Source organism: Hippocampus zosterae, chromosome 15 (genome assembly GCF_025434085.1).
Source record: "Hippocampus zosterae strain Florida chromosome 15, ASM2543408v3, whole genome shotgun sequence".
NCBI classification, from domain to species: Eukaryota; Metazoa; Chordata; class Actinopteri; order Syngnathiformes; family Syngnathidae; genus Hippocampus; species Hippocampus zosterae.
This window is the reverse complement of record NC_067465.1, coordinates 10,607,048-10,634,651: the sequence shown is the minus strand read 5'-3', so window position 1 is coordinate 10,634,651 and position 27,604 is coordinate 10,607,048. Positions and strand designations below refer to the sequence as shown.

Genomic DNA, 27,604 nt, shown 5'->3' with positions numbered 1-27,604 from the left:
CCAATGATTTTTAATGTTCTTGGCACAGTGGCTAACGCATGGTCATGTCAAAGCCAAAAGGTAAGCAGAGCTGCAGCGTTAGCGTGAGGCTAATAGCTCATCCACAAGTGATAATGATGCCAAAGGTGATAATGATGCCCGATTTCACCACGGAAAGACATAGCGATATATATGCTGTAAAAACATGCCTATAATTATCTTTCCTTGGGGTATTTTGATAAAAGCAAGTTAACGAAACACCTGGAAAGTGTTTCTAATTGTCAAAGGACAACAAAAAAAGCACGTCTCCAACGTGTGAAAGCGGGGTCATTATTCAAACTTATGATGAGGTGTTAATTTGTCTCTAATGGCGGCTTTCCATAGAAATGAATGGCAATGCCATGAATCCATACCGAATAAAGTGACTCATCTGTCTCAGGCGCACGAGTGCAGAAGAAGGAACAGAAGGCAAGAAGCCAAAAAGCACACGTTGCCAGCCAGTCTGAAAATATGCCAAGGCTGGTAGTGTCACAGGATCACCGGCGGCATCTGTCGCGAGGGCCCGCTAGCGTATGCTCCCAATATGCTAATGCTAATATTAGCCATGGGCCGGCCCCACACACCGCGTCCTCATCTCACTTTGAACGGCAATTGTATTTTTTTATTGCTGTTTTTTTTAACCTTGCGATGACCAGATGTGCCACGCACGGCCAATTTTAAAGTTCATTCACTTCGTCGGCATGTATTACTCCTTGAGCCGTGGCTCGTGTTCCTCGATGGACACACCTTCATTCATGGAAAAGTATCGGTGTCATGGTCAATATCGGCGATACTGGCCCTGTATTGACTTGGAATTGGTTCACAAAAACACTTCAAAGCCATGAAAATTCATTTCGATTGATCAATTTGATGCATGCAATCTAATAAATAAATAAGTTTTACGCTTGCTCAAATTTCCCATTACATCCATTTCAATATATTTCTGTTGACATTGTTTCGGTGAGCTTTCCATTTGTTTCCCTCTTTTGTCATGATTTCCTTTGTCCCACGCTCAAGACTTGTCTCGCTCGTTATCTTTTTGTTTCCACCTGTTCTCGTTATCTCTGTTCCCCGTGTGAACCAATCAGCTCCTTCCTTTCACTCGTGTACCTCAGCCAGGTGTGCGTCATCGTCTCGTCAGTTGCTGCCTGCTTTCATATGGATCAGATTGATCACATGTTGTTTGTTGCGAGGAGCGGCCATGTTTGTGCATTAGTGTTGGGGGTGCTTTGAAGCAGGTGGAGGTCACCCGCTGAGCAGTGATCACTGATCACCTTTGTCCCTTCAAGAGGAGGGATGAGAATGAGTGAGCCTGGTGGGCCTGCTGGGCTCGTGTTACCCCCGCCCCTCCAAGGGTGTCAGGCCCCCCAAAAACAAAACATATGGAGTGGGTGGTCCCAATTGTAGCGCTGGTTAAGTGCCGTCCTTCACTTTTTAAGTCGGCAGTGGATATCCGACATGGACAAAAGGGTAAGTTTTCCCCTCTTATTTAATGAAATGTTTGAAATATGTGTGATGCGACTTGGGGGGGGGGAAAAAAAGTTCATTTTTGTGAGTAATGCCAGTGGAATGGGAAAGGCGGGCTGTCAAATTGATAACTCATGCTGGCCACATTGGAGTTTAAAACATGAGCACGCAAGCTCTGCTGGCCTTGTTTAGGTTTTGAGGAAACTGGATGACGCTCGACTTGAAAAAATGTAACGGGGTGAACAAAACAACACGAGACAAAAGTGCAAGACTTGACTGAATAGGCCAGTCACACTTTTCATTGGAGTACATCAGCACACAAAAAACTATAACAAGAAGTAGATTGAAAATCTTTTCTCAAAGTATGTTTTTGAAATCCAGGAACTGTTGCACATAATGGGTGAATCATTCCGGTGCTTGTCCTCTTTGGTGGTTGTATGGATTTAAATTTGGTTTCATCGGCCATTTGTCTGTAGCTTTAGAACTCATAAAAATCAGTGACAGGTTGCAATTAATGTTGCTTTATTATTATTAAACTCATTCAGTACCATGGGCGGCCCGGTAGTCCAGTGGTTGGCACGTCGGCTTCACAGTGCAGAGGTACCGGGTTCGATTCCAGCTCCGGCCTCCCTGTGTGGAGTTTGCATCTTCTCCCTGGGCCTGCGTGGGTTTTCTCCGGGTGCTCCGGTTTCCTCCCACGTTCCAAAAACATGCGTGGCAGGCTGATTGAACACTCTAAATTGTCCCTAGGTGTGAGTGTGAGTGCGAATGGTTGTTCGTTTCTGTGTGCCCTGCGATTGGCTGGCAACTGATTCAGGGTGTCCCCCGCCTACTGCCCGAAGACAGCTGGGATAGGCTCCAGCACCCCCCCGCGACCCATTCAGTAACTAAGTCTGAAAAGACATTTAAAAACATCTTTGGGAGTGAATGAGTTAAGTGTTCGTTTTAACTTTCCTTAACCCTTTCATGCACCTTGTAACCTGATAACATGAGTAGCTGTCCACTGGAGTAACTGCTGTGCCTGAAAAAAAAAAAAACTATTTACAATGTCATAAATCAGCGTTTCCTCTTTCTGGAAAATAGACCTTTTCCAAATCAGCGGCGCTGCTGTAATGACTAACAGGTGAGGGCCGTCCAGTGATTGCTTGAATTACATCCGCAAATGCTGGCCAGTCAGCAAACGGTCAAACTTGAACTTTAGGAGGCCTTTTTCAATGATTTCCCATGTGCACATTCTGGGCTACTTGGCTTCTTTTTGTCGCGAGGGGAGATAAGACTTGAATAAGCCTTTGTTCGTCCTGCAACTGGGAAATTCCATAAGACTAAGAGGCCTCATTTTGAAAGTATTTGGCCTAAAAAGGACAAAGAAATGTCTTCATCCGAATAGTTGCTGAACTTGTACAGACAAATGAATTGTAATGTGACCTCAGGAAATGACCTTAAAATGGCTGCTTGAATCCAAATCCGTCATTTTTTTGTGGGTCCACATGGCTACGAAATTTCAGATTGCAAGTGAAGCTGGCTTCACGGGCAGAATTTTTTTTCATGAGCGGAGTTATTATAGTTTGATGTTTTATGGTGAGTGATCAAACTGTCAACATTTTCCGCTTGCACACATGGCAAAAACTAAAAACAATTGGCATATGGAGTTTGCATGTTCTCCCCAGGCTTGCGTGGGTTTTCGCCGGGTGCTCCGGTTTTCTCCCACATTCCAAAAACGTGTGGCAGGCTGATTGAACACTCTGAATTGTCCTTAGGTGTGGGTGTGGATGGTTGTTCGTCTCTGTGTGCCCTGCGATTGGCTGGCAACCGATTCAGGGTGTCCCCCGCCTACTGCCCGGAAACAGCTGGGATAGACGGCACCCCCGCAACCCTAGTGAGGATCAAGCGATTCGGAAGATGAATGAATGGCCTTTTTGACCCAAAAAGAATTCTTCCAGCATAGTTTCTTGAGCCTTTTTTTGTGGGTCTACTTATGATAAGGCGATGATGGTCGACTGGTTAGCACATCTGCCTCACAATGTACAGGTCCGGGCTTCGATTCCAGGCCCCTGGCCTTCCTGTGGGGAGTTTGCATTTTCTCTCCGTACATGTGTGGCTTTTCTCAGAGTACTCCAGTTTCCTCCCACCTTCCAAAAACATGCACGATAGGTTAATTGATCACTCTCAATTGTGCTAGGTGTGACTGGTTGTCTGTGTGTGCCCTGTGATTGGCTGGCAACCAATTCGGAAGACGGCTGGGATAGGCTCTATTAGGGCAGTGACCCTTCGTGAGGAGAAGTGGTTCAGAATGGGTGGATGCTCATGGTAGACGTACCTACCAAGTTTCATGTTGCCAAGTAAAACTGTCTTCGGCGGCTGAATTTTCCTCATATTCACGAGCTGAGCTATAGAAACACAGCCGCAAAATGTGCAGTTTCCTTGAAAGCTAATGAGCTAGCAAAGAGAGAGAGAGTAAAAAAGCTCCCGATTGCCTTTATCTTTATTTCCGACACACTTAACATCTCAGGATGAGATGGGGAAATATCGTTCCCGGCTTGATTTTTATTTGCATAATGACGCAATTGTGTTTTTATTCGTCGCCATCGGGCCCCATTCCATTTAGCTTTATGGCAGGACAGGGGGGTAATCTTGTCAGAGAATTGCTCCACCAGATGCCATTTCGAGCTCGGTGCTCCCTCCTTGCCTCCGTTTGATTACTTTTCCCTCCGTGTCTGTTTTTTCCCCGCCGACTGCCATGCGCTTGCCAGACACTGACAGTGGCGGGTGACTTACATGTTCCCCTGGCGACCGTGATTAGCATGTGTGAGGAGCTTTTTCTCTCCTTTTCGCACTGGTGGTGAAGTGTGAATAATCGGCAAATATAAATAGATTAAATGGCTTGACGGTTTACCATTATAACCATTTTCTTCTTTTAATCCCAAAAAAACAGATGATTATTATTAGGTACCTTACATTGAACAAGGTGTCCATTGGGTTTTTTTGTGGGGGTTGCTGTTAATGAAAAGAAATGAGCAAAAGTGAATGGCATTAAAAATTTTATATTTTATTTGAGATGCACAAGTTCATTTAAACCATACCATGACTGGCTGAAAAAAAATGTACATAACTATGTAGTCAAATATTAGACCCCCAGCCAAACAAAAAATCTATATATATATATTGCGCGTCGTCCCGCACGCGGTCTGTCCTTCCGTCTGTCCCTTTTCCAAACGTACCTACTTCACCGCGCCACCACTGCGCCGCTCAGGCAGTGGCTCACTACGATCGCGCGGGCATCTTAGCGAAAAAATGTTGTCTACCCACAAGCATGGCAATAAAATTGTTAGTTATTTAGTAGCGCTAAACATCTTTATTTTCACGATAAGCAATGAAGATGAACAAAAAGTTGAAACAATCAACAACACTTTTGTGGGCCGAAGGCCCACCTTACCAGCCTTCCGCATGAACTAGCTGATGAGCCTCCCGGAGGGCGGCGAACCACCACCTTACCAGCCTTCCGCAGGAACTAGTATAAATATAATGGATATGTATATGAGTGGTCCAGTGGTTAGCGCGTCGAGAGAACCACCACCTTACCAGCCTTCCGCAGGAACTAGTATAAATATAATGGATATGTATATGAGTGGTCCAGTGGTTAGCGCGTCGACCTCGCAGTGCAGAGGTACAGAGTTCAATTCCAGCTCGGAATTGTGTGGAGTTCGCATGTTCTCCCCGGGCCTGTGTTGGTTTTCTCCGGATGCTCCGGTTTTCTCCCACATTCCAAAAACATGCATGGCAGGCTGATTGAACACTCAAAATTAAGGTGTGAGAGTGGGCGCCGTTGGTTGTTCATTTTTGGTCCAATGTGTTTTATCATGGTCAATGCAGCTCGCTATCGGGAGATTTTTGAACACTTCGTGTTTCCATCTACTGAAAACGGAGATGAAGATTTCATTTTTCAGCACGACCTGGCACCTGCTCACAGTGCCAAAACCACTGGTTAAATGGTTTAGTGACCATGGTATTACTGTGCTCAGTTGGCCTGCCATCTCTCCTGACCTGAACCCCAAAGAGAATCTGTGGGATAGTGTGAAGAGGAAGTTGAGAGGCACCAGACCCAACACTGCGGATGAGCTTAAGGCCGCTATCGAAGCATTCTGGACCTCCGTAACTCCTCAGCAGTGCCACAGGCTGATTGCCTCCAAGCCACGCCGCATTGAAGCAGTTATTTTTGCAAAAGGATTCCCCACCAAGTATTGAGTGCATGACTGAATTAATTATCTGATGGTTGACTTTTTTTTTCGGATGAAATGTGCAATTTTTTTTAGACGGGATTTTCATTTTTTCTTTTTTTGCGAAAATCATCAATATTAAAACAATAAAAGGCTTGAATGACTTCAATTCTGTGTAATCTAAAATATATTGAAGTCTAATGTTTGTCAGAATATAATGAACTTTATCACAATATGCTAATTTAAGAAGGACCTGTGTATGTACATCAATCAACATCTTTAGTGTTTTAGATCAGTAAGAATAATAACCCTCTTGTCACATATTGCTGATGATGTCCCTGCAGCGCGGTGCAGAGAAGAGGAAGAAGCATCGGGATTTAGATGAGCTGAAGAAGGAGGTGGCCTTGGTAAGCTTCTTAACGTTCATTAATAGCATTTAGCATTTGATCCCTATGATATGCAAAATGCGGCTTTCTATAAAATGGTAGATAATATTCTCATAAACCCCCTTGTGGCTGTGAGCCGCATATGGTTGACATTGGATTAGAAATTTGGCACGCATCATGTTTTGGGCGTTTTCATTCATATCTTTGATCTTCTTGTGTAAAACATTCACATTTTTGTGTGTTTGAGCGAACAAAAGTAATAGCTTGCTCGACCTAAGAAACGGTGAATATACTGTATGTGGGAATAGGATTAGCATTTAGAAAGTTAACCATCCGTAAATACTTATTTACGTTAATATTTTTGTCCATACTTATGTTTTTCCTCTGTCTTGAATATTTTCTGGTCTGTATTTTTCTTTTTTCAATTTTCTTTGTGTGGGCTAACAAAAGACACCTAATGCGTCTCAGACATTAAGTTTAATGTTTGATCGAGTTTAAACCCGCCAAGACCTGTCATCACTGCTAATGTGCGCTAATCGGATTTAGCATTTTTCATCGTAGATTTGTGCTGAGTGTACACTTTTAGCCTAATGTCAGGATAACGCCCTCTCGCTTCTGGCCACTACACACACACTCTCTCATAGACAAGCGCCCTCTGCCTTGCCCGCTTTGTACTCGAACGCTGAATAATTTGTGGGCCAGCAGCAGCGTGCTGCGACCCTCTGCGCTTCTGTCATAAACGCCAGCGTGAAATGTGGCTTGACTTTTTCTCGGTCGGCCATCTTGTGACACACCACTTGTCAGGCGGACCTTTTTGGCGGCGAGGATCCTGACAAGTGTTGCGCTTGGCTTTCGTCAGCCTGTCCTCATCTCTGTTGGCATTTGGTTGTCTGTCAGCATGATTTATGGTTGGCTTGCACAGTACAGTGGACCAAAGGAATGCTTCAGTGATTTGTATATTTCATGTGAAAATGAAACTGGCTAATTCCTGGTTACACATAGACGGGTGGTGTGGCTAATGATTTGATGGCCAAGCATTGTGTGGAACTGATTGCTGGCACAATGTATGAATGGGACTTATGGGACTTTATTATTATTATTATTTTAATGCTACGACAAATGATTTTGGTGGTCTCCACGGTGCCAGCTAACTGAATTTGGCAAACCTCAACACAGCAGCAATTTGGCAGACGGAAAACAAATCTTCAAGCTGTTGATTGCCACACCTATTTGCAATTCATTGTCAAACTAAACACGAAACGGAGAATCATGTGTTGTCTTTTTTTAAAACAAGATTTTGCATTAGTCCGCTAGCTTAATGCTCAGACAGAAAAGACGGGTGAAAAAAATGTTGGAACGCATAAAGACAGACATGCAATACTACTCCCAGGCAGATATTCTTTATCCTCTGTAAAAAACGATTAATATTTCAGGAGATTACTGAGCGGCTTACAGTAGTTGAGTGAAATTCTTTTTTTGTCTGCATGACTGCATTGTACTGCCCTCCGGTGGCCAAGATGCACAAACGGTTCAAGTCATTACATTTGCGTTAATTGTGGTATCACCGTGATGTTTTTAGAAAGTGATATTTTCCTTATGAAAAACATCTTTGGGGTTGGGGCACTGTTTTGAAAATAATCACCTTTGGTCAAATTTCCCTTCCGAGACATCAAATTCATAGCATATGACCTAAATTGTTTAAAAAAAAAGGGCAATTCCTTAAACTCCACCAACATGAACATACCCAAAATTAATTACCTGCAAAGCTAATTAAATATAGATCAATGTAAATTAATCAATAAAAATGTTATGTTTTGATGAAATTGAGTTAATAGTTTATGAAATAGAATTTATTCATGCTACCCACGACCTGATTTATATGTAGCCTATGACCTTATTAATTATTAGTAAGTAATTATTAATTATTAAAGGACATTTTAAAAAATTCAGTTTATTTAATGGCAGTTTTGGTTATTCAATGGGATTTTAAATTATTCAGTAACTACTTCATGGCACTGCTGTGCGATATAAACACCACTAAAAGTGCTGTGGAGTGCATGTGTGCATCAAAATTGATTCAAACGTGCTTTTTTATTTTTTTGCAGGATGACCACAAAATCTCAGTGGATGACCTGTGCAAGCGATATGGATTGGACCTTGCGAAGGTGCATACACAAACATACGCAGTATGTTCCATGCTCAAGAGTGTTCCCGTTCACCTTGTTCATCTTTTATCCCGCAATCTCACACTTTTTTTAATGGATGGGAATGTCGTTTAAAAGACAATGAATGTGTTGACGCATGAAAACGTAAGCCGAGTCCGAATCCTAGTATGATGCACGTACACGCAAACAGTGTGACCGAGGCAAATCTATATTTCGCCCCTGATTTAATTGGCCGTAAAAATCAGAACAAAACGTTCAATAAAGTTGCATGCAGCCCGTTTTACAGTGCGGTGAAAGGCATCCTGCACTTTATGACACTCGGGCCGTTAAACGGGCCAGACAGGAGTACTCCACAAAACAGTCGTGGGAAGTAGTCAAGTATAAATACTTGGCTACTGTACAGAAGTCGATTGTGTGTTTTGTGTTGTGCTGCAGCCAACATTTCATGAATGAACTCAAGATGCGCCGCTGCTTGAGTTTGAATAAAAATGTATTTTCTGATTCTTATGTTGTCAAAATAAACTTTTTTTTTTCCAACCTTTGCAGATGATCACACGATGTGAATAGTATAATAACTGAACTCTGGATTGATCTCGATCTTGGTACTTGGAAGTTGGAGAGAGGAACTATTTTTGTGTCCCACATTATTAAAATTGTTGTAGCTCATAATTGACAGTAAAAAAAGTTTTGCTCCTATGCTTGAGTACATTTTAGAGTCTGTACTTTTTTACGTTGCCTTAGCTGTAGGAGATGAATTACCCGAGTCGTTTTTTTTCAAGTATCTTCAACTGAAGTGCAGAATGTGAGTACCTTTGCTGCCTGTGCCACTAAATGATGGTCCTCTTCTTCTCCAACTCATCTCATGCAGGGTCTCACCAACGCCAAGGCGGCCGAAGTTCTGGCGAGGGACGGGCTAAATTCCCTGAGGCCGCCGCCAACCACGCCCGAGTGGGTCAAGTTTTGCCGCCAGTTGTTCGGCGGCTTCTCCATCCTGTTGTGGTTCGGCGCCATCCTCTGCTTTCTGACCTACAGCATCCAGGTGGCCAGCGAGGACGAGCCGCCCAACGACAACGTGAGGCCCTGCAGGCATCACATTTACAATACGTGCATCTCATTACCACCCGATGCCACTTCATGCAAAAACGGTAAATGACTGACAAAGATAGGGCAAAGTCGTCTAAAGCCGTATCGCGATCTGGACCAGAAAAACAATTTATATTTTTACGCGTGTTATTTGGTTGAAATGAACTTGAGTGTGGGTCATTTGGTCAAGCGTGAACACAAATGGACTGAGGTGTTTTTGGTTTTCTGGCAAGTGAACTCGGGTGCACTTGGGTTTGCTTCTACTCGAATGTGAATATATGGACCAACAACTTAGATTTGATGTCTGAATCTTGTAGTGGCATTTCTCCATTTGGACCAGAGAACCAAATTTTGTGTTCACACTCTTCAGATGTGTTTTTCTTGTGGTTCATCAGGTCAAGCACACTGTGTAGTCTAGTGGTTCTTAACCTGGGTCCGATCGAACCCCAGCTGTTCGGTGAATCAATCTCTGGTTCGAAGGAGCGTCCGCCATGATGGTTAAAATGCACCCGACTCGACATGTGCATTAGTTATGACAAGCCCACTTGACCATCACTGGCTGCAGATGATCACATTACATTGCTTGACCAATCAGTACTGTGGGAAATTTACTTCGCTCAGTCATCGTGTGACTGTCGTAATAGTACGTTGTGATTTTAAAACAAAAATGTCTTCATACATGCAATGTCGAGCAAAAACTCAAGTGGTTGGACGAATATATGTAGCACATGGATTCACACGCATCACAGAACGTGATGGGACTCGATGTCCCATCTGCATGATTTGTCATGCCGAGTTGAGCAACTCTAGTCTCGCACCGGCAAAACTGAAGAAACACTTCTTGAATCGGTGCATGTGCATATGAATTGGTTGGGTTCGCTGCCTCTAACAAGGTTAAGAACCACTGGTGTAATCCCTTTTGACAAGTGAACTGTGTTGCAATTTGGTTCAATTTCTGCTCAAGCGTGGGCACAATATGCACACATACCAGACATCTGAACCTCTTTGTTGCAACGTATCGCCACCTGGACCAGAGATTCAAATTCTGCGTTCATACTTGTCAAGAAATGCTTCGGTTCAACAAACTTTGGTGCGCGTCATTTGGACAAGTGTGAACACAAGCTGACTGAGGGGGGTCTGAGGCCCTGAACAAATCAACTCTGCTGCACTTTGGTTTACTTCTGCTCAAAAGTACCGTAAATGTAATTTGGACTAAAAATAAGCATGGGACAGATGTTCCTGAACTTCTCGCTTGTCGACAGTCTTGTACATCGAAAAGCTTCTTAAAAACACAACCGGGTTATAATGGCGCTTCAATGAGGAAATAATGAATGCCTCCCCGAGGGAAAGAAGACAAACGTCCCTTAGTTTGCTGCATTAACCCGCTTAAATACTCCAGTAAATGGAGCCGAGCAGTCATCCGGAGTGCGTCTTATAGGCGTCGGTCATTATGCAATCATTATTCAGCGTTTACAGGCGTTGCATAATGGAGGGCGTCGCGAGGAGAGACGGATCGTGCGCGCCGCCGATAACGTTAATCTCCCCCACGAGATTGCTATCTCGCCGCTTTCGGCAGGGCGACTCGTGTTCCGCCGCACACGCTTCAAAGCCCGCAGCACTTTCGACGCATACATCATGCACCATCCGGCTCTTCCGCCATCAAATGAGCGCTACCTCTTAGCACGTATTAGCGCTAATAAAACGTGTGGTGTGTTTAGACGCGGCTGACAGATTCTTTGACAAATGTTCATTTTCCAATAAGGAAAACGAATAAGTTCTGTTTGTGAAACGGTCGTAATTTGAGTTAATATAAGTAAACATGAGTCTTTTTTTAGTTCAGTTGCTAATAATTTCTGCCAGTGAAACAAGAAAAAAAACTGGAGGAAAAATCATCTCATGGAGGGTAGGGTTAACCCCGATTAGTTATTTTTGAAATATTAAAGCGGTATTTTGATGACAATTTATAGACCTTGACACAACGTTTTCTGGGAAGTTGCGGTACAACTCATTTTTCTGTTGTTGAATGATTGACATTTCCGTCTTTTATCAAAAGCAGCATGACACACGACCGGTGAGTGCGATGAAGTAAAACAGACATTCCGGAGAAGCGTCGCCGGGAAACCGAAGCGACAAGCCATTTTGTGAGGAAACGAATGTCTCTCTCGCTCTGGGTGATTTTTTTATTTTATTTTTTTAACACTCCTGCCGTGTGTGTGTCGTCGCTGTTGGATGAGCAGACATCCACACACACGAACGAAAAAGGCAAATTTTTGCAGGGGGATTTGATGTTCCGGGACGCTGGCTTCATGAAGGCAGCAGCTGGCAGCAGTTTTGTGAAAGATGCTGACTGTATGAATATGAGAACGGCTTCATGTTGGGACACATGAAAAAGCATCTGTGGCTGCCTAAAATCTCGGACTCAAGACCTTGAACGAAGCGTCCCAAATGACTGGAATAGAACATGAGGACACGCTTACTTGAAAATATGTATTTTTTTCTTCAATCAAAGACCGCATCGAAACAAGCGTTTGTAGCACATGCGGAACTGGGAGTTGCGGGTTGGAATCGAAGCGGATTTACATGGGACAGGAGAAGAGAGCCAATCTCTTTTTCGTTAACTCATTCAGTACCAGCCAATTCTGGACCATGTCTGAAAAGACATTTAAAAATGTCTTTGGGAGCGAATGAGTTTAATGGATGCTACAGATTTTTGTTGCTTTCAAGCTTAGCTTGTAGCAGATGTGTGCACATTGCAGCATGATATCTTGGATCCACTGGTGAAAAGGACACTTTGATTGGCTCCTCTTTCATCTATTACTGCTTCAAACAACATAGTGAATGGAGGACAAGTGGTTAAGATGTCACGTCTGTCTGTTTTATGTGTTGTGTTGTATTATCTTGTCGTTTTATGTTAGGTGTTCTTTTGATGGCGGCGCGGGCACCCGCAGCGGCTCCTCTTGTCTGTTTTAAGAGTGAGGAAATTTCATCTGTGCTGAATGACAAGAAAGTTGTACTTGTATCTTGGGCACCGTCATCATGACATCATCACGTTACTGTCTTCGCTGTTGCGTTTCAATTATTTTGGGTGATGGGAACTTTCAACTTAGTAGAAATTATAATCATTTCCAGCTGTACCTGGGTGTGGTGCTGGCCGCCGTGGTCATCATTACCGGCTGTTTCTCGTATTATCAAGAGGCCAAAAGCTCGCGGATCATGGACTCCTTCAAGAAGATGATGCCTCAAGTGAGTGGCGGGCATTTTCGTCATTTGAGAGAAACTTCCTTTGCCTGACTAGTTTTTCTTTGCCCTTCTTTGTCAGCAAGCCATGGTGATCCGGGAAGGGGAAAAGGTACAGATTGACGCCAAGCTGGTGGTACAGGGAGATCTGGTGGAAATCAAAGGCGGAGATTGCATCCCGGCCGACCTGCGAGTCGTCTTCGCCAGCGGATGTAAGGTGAGGAAGATGTAAGGTGAGGAGGCTGGGCGAGTGGCTTTTTTTTTTTTTTTTTTTCTCAAATGGGGATTTGCAGCTTCAGGATGGGGGCCTGACATGACAGAGCAAGAAACAGGCAGCATGGTTTATAGTCACTGACTGAAGAGTCCTTTGTTGTTGGGAGGACAGATAAAGGAAAGGGTCAAATGTTTTTTGAAGGTATCGGGTAGTTACGGAAACTGCCCATCCACCAATACTTAAGTGGGAAAAAATGTCATGTAGTAAGTCCTCCCCTGCAGTAGTTGGCGGGTCATCATCTGTGCCAGAAATAAAGGACTTTGTTCCTAATTTTTTTGTCACTCTGTGAAATGAAATTTTATATGCCCAAAAGTACTCATCGCTTGGGACCTATTATTTTATGACGCATTTTTGTAAAACAAATCATTCAGATCCTTACACATTCCATCACCTCGAACAAAACATTTTTCTAGAATTGACATATTGAGGCATTTACAATTGCCAGTTACAATGGATTACAGAAAACGACAACAAAGATGAGAATATTCATTTTTTTCTGTGCTTGTTAAGTTTTGACCTGACAAGTGTGTTACGTATGTCACTGCGTTTGCTTCCAAAGGTGGACAACTCATCTTTGACCGGCGAGTCGGCGCCGCAGACACGCTCTCCCGACTTCACGCACGACAATCCCCTGGAGACCTGCAACATCTGCTTCTTCTCCACCAACTGCGTGGAGGGTCAGTAGGCCACATCTGGACCATGCCGGCTCTCATTAGCGACACGTTTGTTTGACTTTGTCGTACAGCAGGGCTTCTTTTCTAGATCTCGGCCCAAATTAGATGTTTGATCCCTTACCTGGGATGTAGAGAACCAAGCTGTATTTCTACCTTAAATTCCACGAAAGAGGAGAAGCAGCAGTGAAACAGGCCAAAATCCAAATGTTAGAAGGGAAGAGATCGGTTGCTTACTAGTGGTTAAAGCATGTCCAAATAAGTAGAAATAAGACGTTAGTCAAGATTTAAGCATGTCAACAGAGGTAGCAGCTCAAATTTGCACAGATTCCCATGGTGCTACTGTGAAACCTTTCTCCAATAGTGAAGTGATCCGGGTGGGGAAAAGTTCCTGTCTTCCAAAAGGGCCTAAACTAGGGTTGCTCAAATCCGGTCCTCAAAACCCCCCAGTTGCAGACCCCCCACTCCTAGGTTCCTGGACATTTCGAAAGTGTTACACCCTCCAGTAGAATCTTCTTTTAAAACCCCTGTAGAATTTGTTCCAAGATGCACGCTTGTTCATGGAATGAAAAGGTTCAAGTCAAATGTGGTTCCCAAAAGGTTCTCAGACCTCTTTAATCCTGGAGAACCCAAGAACCCTTTTCTTCTTTGGAAAATTATGAATTATACATTAAATGACTGCTATATGTTCACTGAACACCAAAATGTTTTTTCAAATATTCAATTCTTTAATTCTAATTTAGGATGAGGGCCAAATTTGTCCCTTTGGGATTTAAGGGTAGCATTTGAGTAGCAGAATTTATAGGGGCCAAATTTGACCCCGTTGGTTCGCCAGGGTTGAAGTACTGCCCCCATCGCATTGTCTTCTTTTGAAGTCCCCAAATTACCCTCGAACTAAATACAAACATGTGTCTGATGCTCCAGTGGTACACTGGCCTGACTGGCGTGCGGGCAGCATGAAATCATTTCTCACTCAGTGACGATGTGGGTGTGAATGGTTGTTCGTCTCTATATGTGCCCTGTGACTGTCTGGCGACCAGTTCAGGGCGTAGTTCGCCTTTCTCCTGAAGTCTGCTGGGACCCTCCGGCGACCCTCTTCAGGATAAGCAGTGTTGAAAACGGACACATCTAAACACACGTTTCCACAACCAGTGCTCATCCAAAAGTTCCACAGAACTCGACAGTGTTACTATTGCTAGAGAGCTTAGTTTGGCGGTGTGCTCTGGAACTGGTGTTACCTGTCGATTACTCGCCCCAGGCACAGCCCACGGCGTGGTGATCGCTACCGGGGACCGTACGGTGATGGGCCGTATCGCCACACTGGCGTCGGCGCTGGAGGTGCGGCGCACGCCCATCAGCATCGACATCGAGCACTTCATCCAAATCATCACGGGTGTGGCGATCTTCCTGGGCGTCATTTTCTTTGTGCTCGCCTTCATCCTCGGCTATACTTGGCTGGAGGCTGTCATCTTCCTCGTCGGCATCATCGTGGCCAACGTGCCCGAAGGCCTCTTGGCCACCATCACTGTGGGTTTATCGTGTGTTTGAAGTGAACATTTTCGAGGCCTTCATTTTCGTCATTTTCCTGCTATTCTTTTGTAAATTGATTTTCTATAGGTTTAGTTCAATTATTAACAAACTTTGAGCCACACAAACTCTTAAAACTTTTTCTCTCTGAGTTTACATTAGTTTCCGTCCTTTTGTCAAAGTGATAAATTGATTCAGTTTATTTGGACTATGGTACAAAAATGGGCCACACGCTGCTACAAAAGTCGAAAGCATGATTATATTATCGTATGTGGCAGCCTGTTCTGGTGAATTTCGATAACTTGTACGGATGCGCTTTGATGCATTACGCCAGCATGTAGAATGCGTGTTGGTCATATATAGTATTGATGTCCCATATGGTCCACAAATACACTTTGCTCAACCGCTCCTCGTCATCACCCTCCACTTTCATCTTCCTCTTCTTCCTCCCAGGTGTGCCTCACCCTGACAGCCAAGCGCATGGCCAAGAAGAACTGCCTGGTGAAGAACCTTGAGGCCGTGGAGACCCTGGGCTCCACCTCCACCATCTGCTCGGACAAGACGGGCATGCTGACGCAGAACCGCATGACCGTCGTCCACATGTGGTTCGACAACGAAATCCATGAGGCCGACACCACTGAGGACCAGAGCGGTAGGTAGGAGGGATGCAAGAGCACGGAGGGAGGGGGGAGCTCGTAACCACCTGCCCAAATTCATCTGTTCAACGTTCACTCACAGAGCGAGCTCGGCTGCTGCGGTGTACGCCGCCGCACCGATTAATTGAACTGCAGGCGGCAGGGAAAGGGGGTGCAGAAGTGGCGGTGGTGGGGTGAGGGATGGAGGGGTACGCCGCCTTCCCAGAGTTCCCAAAGTAACACTGTGTGTTTGATGCATAACAATGAGGCGGCTGCTAACCTGACGAGAACCACAGATATAACTTGGTTCGTATTTTAGTAAGAACCGTAAATTGTCGTGGTTTTGATTAACAGTAAGGACTGTTAGCATCTGGTCTTTGAAATCCTATTTCACTATAGACAGTCAGGGCCATAAATCTTGGGACACTGACACAATTCTCATCTTTTTGGCTCTAACCACGATGACAATCTACTTCAGTGCTTTCTGTCCTCAGGTTACTGTCCTTATCTTGCTATTAGCATACCAGCTCCTAGCATATTAGCATTGAATATTTTCTTATTGAAAATGGTTGAAACGGTAGCACTCTCATAAATCCATCTGTCTATGATCACATTCTCCCAGTGAATCCAGCAATCTGGAGTGAAATGACATATGAATGAAGAGGGCAAGTGAATGTCATTTTCACAAAGATTGCTTCAGTGAAATCATCATAGCAACGTTAAAATGAATGTCATTCTTCATATTGCGGAATTGAAAAATCCCAGTCGAAAAAAAAGGCATCGTTGTTCCTGACTTACTGTACTGTGCAATTATGTGGGAGCTAAGCTACTCGCATACATACTGCATGACTCACTCATAACAATAATAATCATTAAACAAAGTCTCGCATAGCTCCCATCGTCACTTTGCTTGCAGGTTCGTGTTTTGACAAGAGTTCTCCGACATGGGCAGCGTTGTCCCGCGTGGCTGCCCTGTGCAACCGAGCCGACTTCAGAGCCGGACAGGAGGAAGTCGCCATCTTGAAGGTGTGCAAACTTTCAAAGCACACAAATAACAGACACTTTGAGTTTTTGTCGGGACATTGAAGATGGAAGACGGTCCAATTTGTTCAGTGAGCAAGTATTTGATCCAATTCTGTATGTTATCAGACTTCAATTAAGTAACTTGTAACGCATCAGAAAATGCACAAAAAAGTAGAGATTTTAAAAAATGTCTTATTTTGTTTGAATACAAATATAATCGGTTTTCTTTCACAGAAATTACTTGGGAGGCAGAAATCGGAGGATATGGATGTTTTTGTCAAACATGTCTCTAAACAATCAGTTGATTATCGAAAGTTTTTGTATTAATTTAATCATTGATTAGTTGTCAATTAATTTTTTTTTTTTTTGCCCGACTAGAGCACAGATGTAAAGTCATTATTGCGCTTAGTTGTTTTCATTAAAATTGGTAGCTACCTGGCGAGAGAGCAACGCACGATCATTATTGATCTGCATTAGCGCGAGCTGTGCTGAGGTTGCTATATTTTAGCATACCACATGTTCGTATTATGGGTCTCGATTGGGCTGTGAGGGTGTTGGCTGTTCGATTGCTAGCCACTGTCCTTTCGTTGTGTGCCAAATGTATGTTGCATGAATGGACTAGGAATGCCACTTAGGCGCTGAAGTGAGAAGTGAAGTCACCAGCTGTCGTTTTACATTGACACTCACTCGGTATGCCTACTTTTATGTCTTCACGACAAAAATGCCACGGTGTGTGGCGTACAGTTGTACCAATAAGTCCGAGAAAAGCAGAACATACATATTTCATTGGCACGAATTAGATTAAAAATTATATCTGCAAGTGCTACTCGTAAGAATTGCCTGCAGTATGTTGTCAGAACCATCAACAATGAAATGGAAAAAAAATGGTGTGACAAACTCACAAGACTCGGATAAAACACTGATATGAACAGTTGTCAGAAACGGTGGCAACATAAGATGGATCCCAGCTTGCTTCAGCTGCAAGGGGCCAGTTGTTTGTCCGTCATATATAAATCCGTGGTGCCAAAGTTAAAGCAGCTGTAGAGGGTCAAAAAAGCCCAACTCCAAATCTGGTAAAAATGAAAATAAAAGGAAATGCAACATTATGATCACAAAGTATTGCACTCGGATGTTGTTCACCATTTAGCTTTTTTTTCCCTTCTTACTCTCATGAGTCTCTGAGCTCCACAGGTGTCGGGAGCCAATTAAAAGTGCATAAAATGCGTTGGTACTTTCACACTCACATGCAGAGTGTCAGTAGGGAGCAGACAAGCCTTCCCAGAACTCTATTATTAGGATCTAAATGGCACTTAAATGGAGCTGCCGCTGGATTGGACTTTAATTGCTTTACATAACACTGTAAAAATCAGCTTCTTCAGTAAGATGTCATTAGATTTTATATGTACATAATGGGCTTTGTGGATTATGTATGAATATAAATGAATCATGTTGCCGAGTAAAGGAAATGGACATCCCCCATTTATCTGGTCACGTTATCAAGAGTTTGGTAATATTTTTTTATATTGATTGAGTTGCTTCCTCCTAAAATTGAATTAATTTAGAAATGTACATTTTGTATGATGAAATAATCGATTAATTGATAGTGTAAGCTCTAAAAACTTAAATAAAATATTTTGCAACCATATATAAAATTGTTTTATTATGAATAATTGGGTAGGTAATTGATTTATTGTAAATCATACAAATTCAAAAAATACATTTTTCATAGAAATTATTAAAACATTTATTTTTGGATTGTCAAAAAAAGATCCAATTGAATACAACATGGTAAACATTTTACATGTACCTTTATCATTTCATATGTATTTAAATTATGATCTATTTAATCTTTTGACCATAGCCTTTTCTGTATGCCGGTTGCGAGCTTGCTATATACTTTGTATTAGAAAGCTAACTGCTAGCATCTTAGTAGTTGTTAAAGTCCCTTTTAAAATACTGTTCGACTGAAGAGCCCATCCCGAGAGTATGATTAAATCAAGTGTTATATAAATCGGGACATATTGTGTAACTCCCCAACTGTTAGCATGGTAGCTGTTAGCATTGTTTGCTACCATGGTTGATCTTTTTTTTGTGTAGAATTTTTTGTTAAGAATGTCATCTCTGTTCATTGTGTATTTATGTTACCACTGTCATAAAGTGCAACATTTGTGGCCTGACTACAATTCTTGGTGATGCAGATGTTAAGCTCTACTTTGCATGATTAATGAGGGGCATAATGCGAGTGAACAATCCTCTCCGTGGGTGCAACTTTAATCAATTAAAGAACACCCGGAGACAAAAGCTGCCGCTGCACCATGACAAAGACAACTCTCCTTTCTGGCTGAATTGTTAATGTGTATGTGCGCATTTCCTGCAGCGAGAGACGGTGGGTGACGCTTCTGAATCGGCGCTGCTAAAGTATATCGAGCTTTGTTGTGGCAACGTTCAAAAGATGCGAAGCCTCAACGGCAAAGTGGCTGAGATCCCCTTCAATTCCACCAACAAGTACCAGGTAAAACACAACATTGTTACAGTATTACAGTAAAGTACTCGGTCCAACTTGACATTTTTAAAAACTGCCAACAAGTTTCAGGTAGCAACAATGCTGACTTCTCATTACTCTTGAGGATTTAATTGTAAAACAGTTAATGTAAACACAAAGGCTCTGTTGCGTGAGAAACCCCTAGGCATGACCAATCGATCGAATTGGATCAGCCGCTAGGTCCCGCCCAGTTGCTTTGATTCACTTTAATGGATGTCATTATTTAGTGATGCTCTTTCTCTCCCAGCGGGGGGCTTAAAGTAAAATGCGTGTCCGCGTAAATATTTAACATTTAAATCATTTATTATCCTTGATGTCTATTTCATTTGGTGGCATGCCGCAGCATCGCGGGAGTACGATGACAATTTATTTATGCTATCTCGTTGCAACCCACCCTGCCCCAAACCTCTCGTCTCCTGAAGCTCTCCATCCATAAAGCAGAAGACAGTCCTTCCGGTCATATTCTGGTCATGAAGGGAGCGCCGGAGAGAATCCTGGACAGGTTGGTGCATCAATAATGGATCAATGGCAGACTCATGGAGACACGGTGTGGAAAAAGACTGGAAAGTTGCCCTGGCCTTTATTCTCTGAAATGGCCAGTGAGAGGAATCGCTTCCAGAAGGTGTTGCCACAGTCATAGGCCTGTACAGACCAAACTAGATGATCAAATCCTCATGTTTTGAGTCTGGATACACGACAAGTTGTGAAATCAAAGTAAAATACAGTCTAGCACTGGCTGATTTTGAAACACAGTTTCGGTTTTGTGTATCATAAGGATATTTACTTGTTTGCCTGAATGGCCGGCATTGCCCTTTTTTTTTTTAAGGCTGAACCCGATATTTGGCCAAGTAAAATTCCAATAACAGCTTAGTCATCTGATTCATTAAAAAAATTATATGTATACACATGCATACCTGAACCGGTTGCCAGCTAATCACAGGGCACACGGAGACGAACAACTATCCACGCTCACACTCACACCTAGGGACAACTTGGAGTCAGCCTGCCATGTATGTTTTTGGAATGTGAGATGAAACCGCAGTACCCGGCGAAAACCCATACAGGCAAGGGGAGAACATGCAAACTTCACACAGGAAAGCTGGAGCCAGGATCAAACCCACGACCTCTCTCTGGCTCGCTCTCTCTCTCGCTCTATATATGAATAAAATAACTTTTTTTTTGTTCATGCTGAATTACAGGGAGAACAATTGAATGTCATTATACTTGTTTTATGTTGTCATGTCTAAAAAAATAAATAATAATAAATCCCACTTTTAAAAGACCTAATATCGGCCATTTAAATGGGGCGGCAATTTTATCACTTGGGCCCCAGTTATTATATAATGGGAAAAAGAGACTCGTGCTGGACGCCAAAGTACGTCACTGAGCTCCATTTTGGTCATGCCCCTCGCACCCACAAAAAAAATCAGCAAAACTGAAATGCTTTATTACAGCTGCACAGCTCAGTATATACTTGTCAGTCTTAAGATTTGCAGACAGTTTGAACTGTCGCCTCCATACATCAGTCTCATTAGCAAATGGGTGGTGGTGGTGTTTTTTTTCCCTCCCTTCTTTATTTTTCTCTAGGTGCAGCAGCATCATGATCCACGGCCAGGAGCAGACCATAGACGACAAATGGCGGGACGCCTTCCAGAACGCCTACATGGAGCTGGGCGGGCTCGGAGAAAGAGTACTTGGTTGTGTTTTTGTTGTTTGGGCAGTAGATGCTAGATGGCATGTGTGAGGCGGGAGGGGCGTCCATTATCTTTTATCATCTCCTCGGCTAAGAGGCTAGTTGAGCTAAATGTCCCTCGTAAGAAGTGCACAGCGTTTATCGCTGCACTTTATCCAAATGAGAACACTCGCTGCTCGGGCTCGGACGGAGCCAAACGCTGAGGAGACACAAAATGTTGGAGACACATTTACAGCAGCTGCACACATTTATCACCTGCAACATAAATCTGTTATAAAAAGACTTAAAGGCGATGGCAGACGACACCATTGATTAGTCGTGCAAGAAATCACACTTTGGATGCAATACATTGCAATAAATTCCAAACCTTGACAAAGCCCAGACGCTTTTCTTCAATCAACAATATTTGATTACAAATGTTTTGACTTAGCAAAGTACCGGTAATTATTAAAATACCTTGTATGTGAATTTTTTTTTTTTTTAATGAATGTCTGAATTTTTGCTTTGTTTAAAAAAATATGCATCTTATATTTTTATTTTAGATGCATTAAAATTCAATACAATATTTATTGCAGCTAATAAAAATATAATTGAATAATCAAAAAATTAATATAAATCAATAATAAATACTCATTCAATTAGGTCACATTTTGTTAATTTTTGAGGTAATAAGGAAATTGCATTTTTAAATATGCACAATATAACACTTATATTTAAAATAAAGATATAATTGAATTGTTTTTTCACTGCTTTTATAAAGAATATAAACTGTTTATATTTGATGGGCAAAAAATTGTGCTTTTTTTTATTAGATAATTCATTTTCCAAGTTTGTTACTGTTTTTAAATATATCTTTTTAAAGACTTTAGGTACCAGTAAATGTTTCTCAGTGTAGTCCAAGTATCACTAGTTGTACATAGACTCCCTCTAGTGGTGAGCGAAAGAATCACTGGCTTAGTAAAGTTCAGTTATATTTAACTTTTACGTTCCACACATTTACCTTTTAATGTCATTTATTTCAGGACATTTTGGGGGTTTTATCATACTGTTCATAATGTTATGGTGCCTTATAATGATATTAGAAGTACTTTTTAGGAAAACAACCGCAACTATTAATTAATGTTGGTCATGATAATGGGACTTGGAGAGCTGGGGTGAAGTTTTTTTATCGGAAACTTCAAGAAGCACATATTCAGCAGACTGACTAAGTTACTACTTGTACACTTGTTATAAATGACTTTTGGCCATCCATGATGGATTTCCCATCCCAGCAACAGCTCTCTCTTTTTGTGTGCGTCTCAGGCTTCTGCCACCTGAACCTTCCGGCGTCTCAGTTCCCTCGAGGGTTCGCCTTCGACTGCGACAACTTGAACTTCCCCACCGAGCAGCTCTGCTTCCTGGGCCTTATCTCCATGATTGATCCGCCGCGCGCCGGCGTACCCGACGCTGTGGGTAAATGCCGCTCGGCTGGCATCAAGGTAATTGTTTTTTGTCTTCTGTCGAAAGGAAAGCCGTTTTCCCGTGGCGTCATTTAAATACTGATGAGAAGTGTGATCAACTCTTGAAAGGCTCCCAAGAGACTCGGGGGCATGTCAAATAATATCCACATAATATACATATAGATGCGTTCATTTCATTACTTTTGTGGGGTAGCATGCAGAATGCAAATAAACATGTGGGTGGATGACACATGTTGCATTTAAAGCTCAAGCATCGGAGATTTTCCTCCCAGTTTGAGGGCTTTCTGTGATGTTACTGAAAATGAAAGTGAAGTGTATCACCAGGTTTCCTCCGCGGGTGTTCTACTCCGGCAACACTTTGTAGGCCCCGGTTGGCGTGTTATGGTGACAGACGTCAAGTGTTGATCTGTGTGAACGACTGCCTGTGGAGTAAGCAGACCACAGTCATACTCCCTAAAATGACAATCTACCACCTTCCTTTGATGATTGGAATGGCAGGGTCAATTCCTTTGTTTTTGTCATATACCGAGACATTTGCGTTTCAGATCAAAGGTGAATATGTGACAATATTTGAGAATTCCAGCTTTTATTTCATGCTATTGACATTTGGATGCGTTCAACAACTCGGGACAGAGCATCTTTCTTTTGAAGCCACCCACTTTTCAAAAGAGCAAATATATTAGAATGGATATTATCGAATTCGGTTAAAGAAAAGAACATTTACTATTGGGTGGTATAACTTATATTAATGCATCAAGTCTGCCCCCCTCCCCACTCCCCCAATTGACTTCATCAGACTTGTGCATTTTTCATTTGAAATGCTTTTCCAGACCTTTACGAAAGCCTGAAAGAGGCTTCTTGTTTGTTCCTGGGGCTTCCTCACCTTCACTCTCCTGTTCAGGACAAATGAATGCTCTATTGGGTTCTGGTCTGGTGATTGACTAGGACTGTCTTAAGACCCTTGTAAAACCTCATCCAGAGTATCGAACGACTTTTAGGGTTGTCCCTAAACTGGAAAGAGGAAGCTTAAAAACACTCGAGTGGACATTAAGTCATGTCGTTTTGTTTATGATTAAAATCCACCCACTGCATACCTCCTAACTCCTGACAAAATTCTAAATGATCACGAACCAACAACATACTGTACATCATAAACGACGCTGGTCCTCTGTTTGTTCACAGCGCAGCTTTGGTCGCACATCAGTCATTTCTCAACAACGCACTTTGCTGCTAACGGCTCCATTCTTGTCAATTGAGCTGAGCGATGGGCCCTGATGGCATCATGCCACATCAGTTGTATGCGATGGGGTCAAGTTGAATAATGCTGTGACAATGATGTGCGCTCAGGTGATCATGGTCACCGGAGACCACCCAATCACGGCCAAGGCCATCGCCAAGGGGGTGGGCATCATCTCCGAGGGAAACGAGACGGTGGAGGACATCGCGGAGCGCCTCAACATCCCACTCAACCAGGTGAACCCCAGGTATGTCGTTTTTTTTTTTTTTTTGTCTCCAGGGCGCCATGGCTGTATTTAGATTTTTTTCAAGACGTGTTGTAGTTTGGCTGATATATTTATTTTTTGTTTTGATGTGCAATCAATTTTTTAAATATTGTCAAGAAATGTTTGTACTTGACTTTCCCTTGAAATTACATTTTTGTGTTTCGACATGTGAAATGTCACAATTTTAGCTCTACCCACTTTGATCTTTTCGTCAATACTGTGCATACATTTTGGCTTGCTTTTCTCCCTGCTCCTTTTGAGGGCACAGCGCAAGGAACAGAAAACTGTATAGGTCAGAGAAACTGCAATTTTGATTAGAATGGGCTAAAATGTCCCGAGTTAAGTTTGACTGATAAAACGGAATGATGTGACAGGAAGTCAATAAAGTACAAATAGCATATGTTGCATAAGAGCTACCACGCAATGGATTCATACTCTACAAAATAAACTTGCCTTTCTATACATGTGTGTCACAGCCCTCTTTGCCTTGTTTTCTCCTACCAGAGACGCCAAGGCCTGCGTGGTTCACGGTTCGGACCTGAAGCACATGAGCTCAGAGTACCTTGATGACGTGCTGAAAAACCACACAGAGATCGTCTTCGCTCGCACTTCGCCCCAGCAGAAGCTCATTATTGTGGAGGGATACCAGAGACAGGTGGGAGCGAGCATAAAGATCCATATAACTGCGTCTTGTGTTCAACGTCAGAGGAAAACACAGTCTTCATTCAGACTGAAGTGTGCGTGTGTGTGTGTGTGTGTTTCTTATGTTTCTTATTTGTCCTTCAAGAGACCGTATTTTTGCTTGAGTTCTCAATGTGTGTGCATGTGCGTGTAAGTGTGTGTAAGTGTTCCTGTCCATCTGTACTTGTTGAAACCATGTTTTGTGTCATGGCCCAACCCAAATGTGTGTGTGTGTACACGTGTAAGTGATTTTGCTCATGTGTCCTTATGGACTTTGTGTTAATGTTCTTGTGCATGTGTCCTTAAGGAATATTGTGTGGGTTTGTGTGGTAAGAATGTTCATGCACATGTCTAATGATGCAGTGTGCATATGTGTTTGTTTTTGTTCATCTGTTTGTGTGTCTCCATGAGTGTATATACATGTTCTTGTCCATGAATATTCATGGCGGATATATTTTAAGATCCACATAGATCGACATGAGATATTCATCAGGATCAGACTGTGTGTGTGTCTAGGAGCCTGAATCTTGTCGTCTTTAGAAAGCATGTGGCTGCACACCAATGTGATCATTTAAAGTAAGCAGTTGTGTGTGTTTTGAATGCACTTGATTGTCTAAACTGGGCATTGCGAATGAAAACAAGTGTGCGTGTGTGTGTGGTGTGTGTGCCTATTATTTTAGGTCCTCGTCTTATTGTGAGAATGTGTGTTGGCAGTAATGAATGGCTGGTTGAACATAATTGTGTACGTGTTATGTTTTTAATCTATGCCTGTGGCGTCTGTGCACAGCCACACTTAAGGTCAAGCTCCAATTCCCCTCTGGACTTCCTCTCACTGTGCCCACTGAATGATTACGACTCAATTCCATTCCTCATTTAATCTCCCCCGAGACTCTCTCGAAAAGACGTTATTAAGAGGAAAGTGCGGGGGCTTAAATCATGCCACTTATCTCACTCTTCTTGGAACTTTTTCCGCCATCTGGGGGCGCACAGGGGGCCATTGTGGCCGTGACGGGTGATGGCGTCAACGACTCGCCAGCCCTGAAAAAAGCAGATGTTGGCGTCGCCATGGGGATCGCCGGCTCAGATGTATCCAAGCAGGCGGCTGACATTATCCTGCTGGACGACAACTTTGCCTCCATTGTCACTGGCGTGGAGGAGGGTGAGTGATTGGCAAGGACAGGAAGTGACTCATGGGAAAGGGTTGATGGCCTTATTTCATTTAAAAAAAAAAAAAAAAAAACACTTGACAGTTCAACACCAAATTTGATGCATAGCATGCATGGTAGAATCCCTGAAAATGTCTCAAGGACCAATACATAACATTTGACTAGAAGTCCACCATTTTGGTTTGAAGCAGTCATCTCACATAAAGATAAGAAAAACTTTATTAGTCTTGAAAGGGAGAAATTCCCAATTCACAGCAGCAAAGTTATGAAAGGAAGACGTAGAACATTAAAATATAGGAGCTGCTGGAAAGGCAGCCACTCTCGCGGCGCCCTTTTGAAGTCAAAATAACAAAAATAAAAACACAACACATAGGACACAGACAGTCGTTCAATCTTCACCACTTTTCTGCATACACTTTGTTGTCTGAAGCAGTTATAGATGAAAGTTGACCACTTTGGTTTCAAGCACTCCATTCACATTCTGTCGTACCCAGTGAAAGGTTCAACAGAACCTGCCCCAAACACCAGCTTCACCAATTGATACAAAATTGGGTGGAATCATCCATCATCGGGGTTGGCAGCCCAAAATGTTGAAAGAGCTATATTGGACGAAAAGAACTATGTCTCGGCTCGCAAAAAATTAAAAGCATTGTATAAGCGGTACAATGAAGGCAGCTCATGCTGTATGTATATATATTAGCCTACGATCAAAATGACTAAGTTGGCTACAAATACACAATGAGACTTCATGATTAAATTTTTTCCCCCAGCAATGCATCTGGAGAGCAGCGATGCCCAACCTTTTTTGACCGAAGAGCTACTTTTCGATCAACCAACCTCCCGCGATCGACTCGTTCCCGCACACGCGCGCATAAGCACGCATTCACACACGCATGCCATCATGAGCAACAGCCATAACGGGGAGCCACTAGGACGGCGCTAAAGAGCATGCGGCTCTGGAGCCGCGGGTTGCCGACTCCCGATCTATCATAACAGGATGCAGGAAAAAGTCTCAAGGACCTACGCTCCAAAAGTGAATGGAAAGGTTTTCTGTTCCAAGCAGACATTTTTGGCAAAATCCAGCGTTGGGACTTCCTCCCAGCGAACTTGGGTAATTGTGCCCACGAGTGAAACGGACAGACAAGACCAGGTGATGACCACATGAGTCGCCTCCCGGCCTGGTCTAAAAATTGCTCAGCAGTGATGGGACATGATGGTTTTAAAATGTAAACGGTTGTCGAGATTTTTGCAACTCATGTTGCACATTGATATTTATCTGTTAAATGATTATTGGCAATTACTGTGAGAAGTCATAAAATGATCAGCATCTTCACACAGATGAATGTAAAAATTATGCATAACATCTCATTCATGGTAATTTGAGCAAAGTTATTTCACAAGTGTGCATCAAACTGTTCCTTGGCCCTTCGCATTAATCAGTAGCTAAGACGTAGCTCTCGTTTTCAAAAAGTTTGACCCTTGCACTAGACAGCTGGGCGATGGTAAAATGCAAAGTATTTTAGCCTACACCATAGAATGTGGGTGTAGCCTTTGACACCAGTTTGACTAATCAACATTAAATTTTGTGTGGGTTGTAAACGTTGCAGTTTTAGCTTCTAAAACTGTGCATGAAAACATGCCGACCGAGTGAGTTAACACAGAGGTTTTCCGAAAGTCACAATAGCGAAACGCTTCTCCAGTGTATTAAAAAAAAAAAGATCCCAGATGGTGCAGGGATGTGTTGCATGAGCACAGAGCTTGCATATTTATGATCAGGACTCGCACACAGAGGGGAATTTATGCAAACAACAATATAAAGAGCTTTTGAAAGGAGAAGGGGGCTGAGCCTTTCCACAGGAG

The 27,604-nt window shown here is 42.8% G+C and overlaps 1 protein-coding gene across 1 annotated transcript in view; it reads left to right on the top strand.

The window, feature by feature from the left end:
* The first annotated feature begins 1,367 nt into the window (after window positions 1–1,367).
* Window positions 1,368–27,604, top strand: part of atp1a2a (ATPase Na+/K+ transporting subunit alpha 2a) — a 43,079-nt gene continuing 16,842 nt past the window's right edge. The window contains exons 1-17 of the mRNA XM_052087362.1: window positions 1,368–1,488; window positions 6,044–6,106; window positions 8,191–8,250; window positions 9,119–9,322; window positions 12,463–12,576; window positions 12,653–12,787; window positions 13,404–13,521; window positions 14,774–15,042; window positions 15,496–15,694; window positions 16,594–16,703; window positions 19,078–19,212; window positions 19,665–19,744; window positions 20,830–20,939; window positions 22,238–22,413; window positions 23,743–23,879; window positions 24,402–24,552; window positions 25,569–25,737. Coding sequence (XP_051943322.1) covers window positions 1,477–1,488; window positions 6,044–6,106; window positions 8,191–8,250; window positions 9,119–9,322; window positions 12,463–12,576; window positions 12,653–12,787; window positions 13,404–13,521; window positions 14,774–15,042; window positions 15,496–15,694; window positions 16,594–16,703; window positions 19,078–19,212; window positions 19,665–19,744; window positions 20,830–20,939; window positions 22,238–22,413; window positions 23,743–23,879; window positions 24,402–24,552; window positions 25,569–25,737 — 2,242 coding nt within the window. The 5' untranslated portion in view covers window positions 1,368–1,476. The remainder of the gene's footprint in view (window positions 1,489–6,043; window positions 6,107–8,190; window positions 8,251–9,118; window positions 9,323–12,462; window positions 12,577–12,652; window positions 12,788–13,403; window positions 13,522–14,773; window positions 15,043–15,495; window positions 15,695–16,593; window positions 16,704–19,077; window positions 19,213–19,664; window positions 19,745–20,829; window positions 20,940–22,237; window positions 22,414–23,742; window positions 23,880–24,401; window positions 24,553–25,568; window positions 25,738–27,604) is intronic.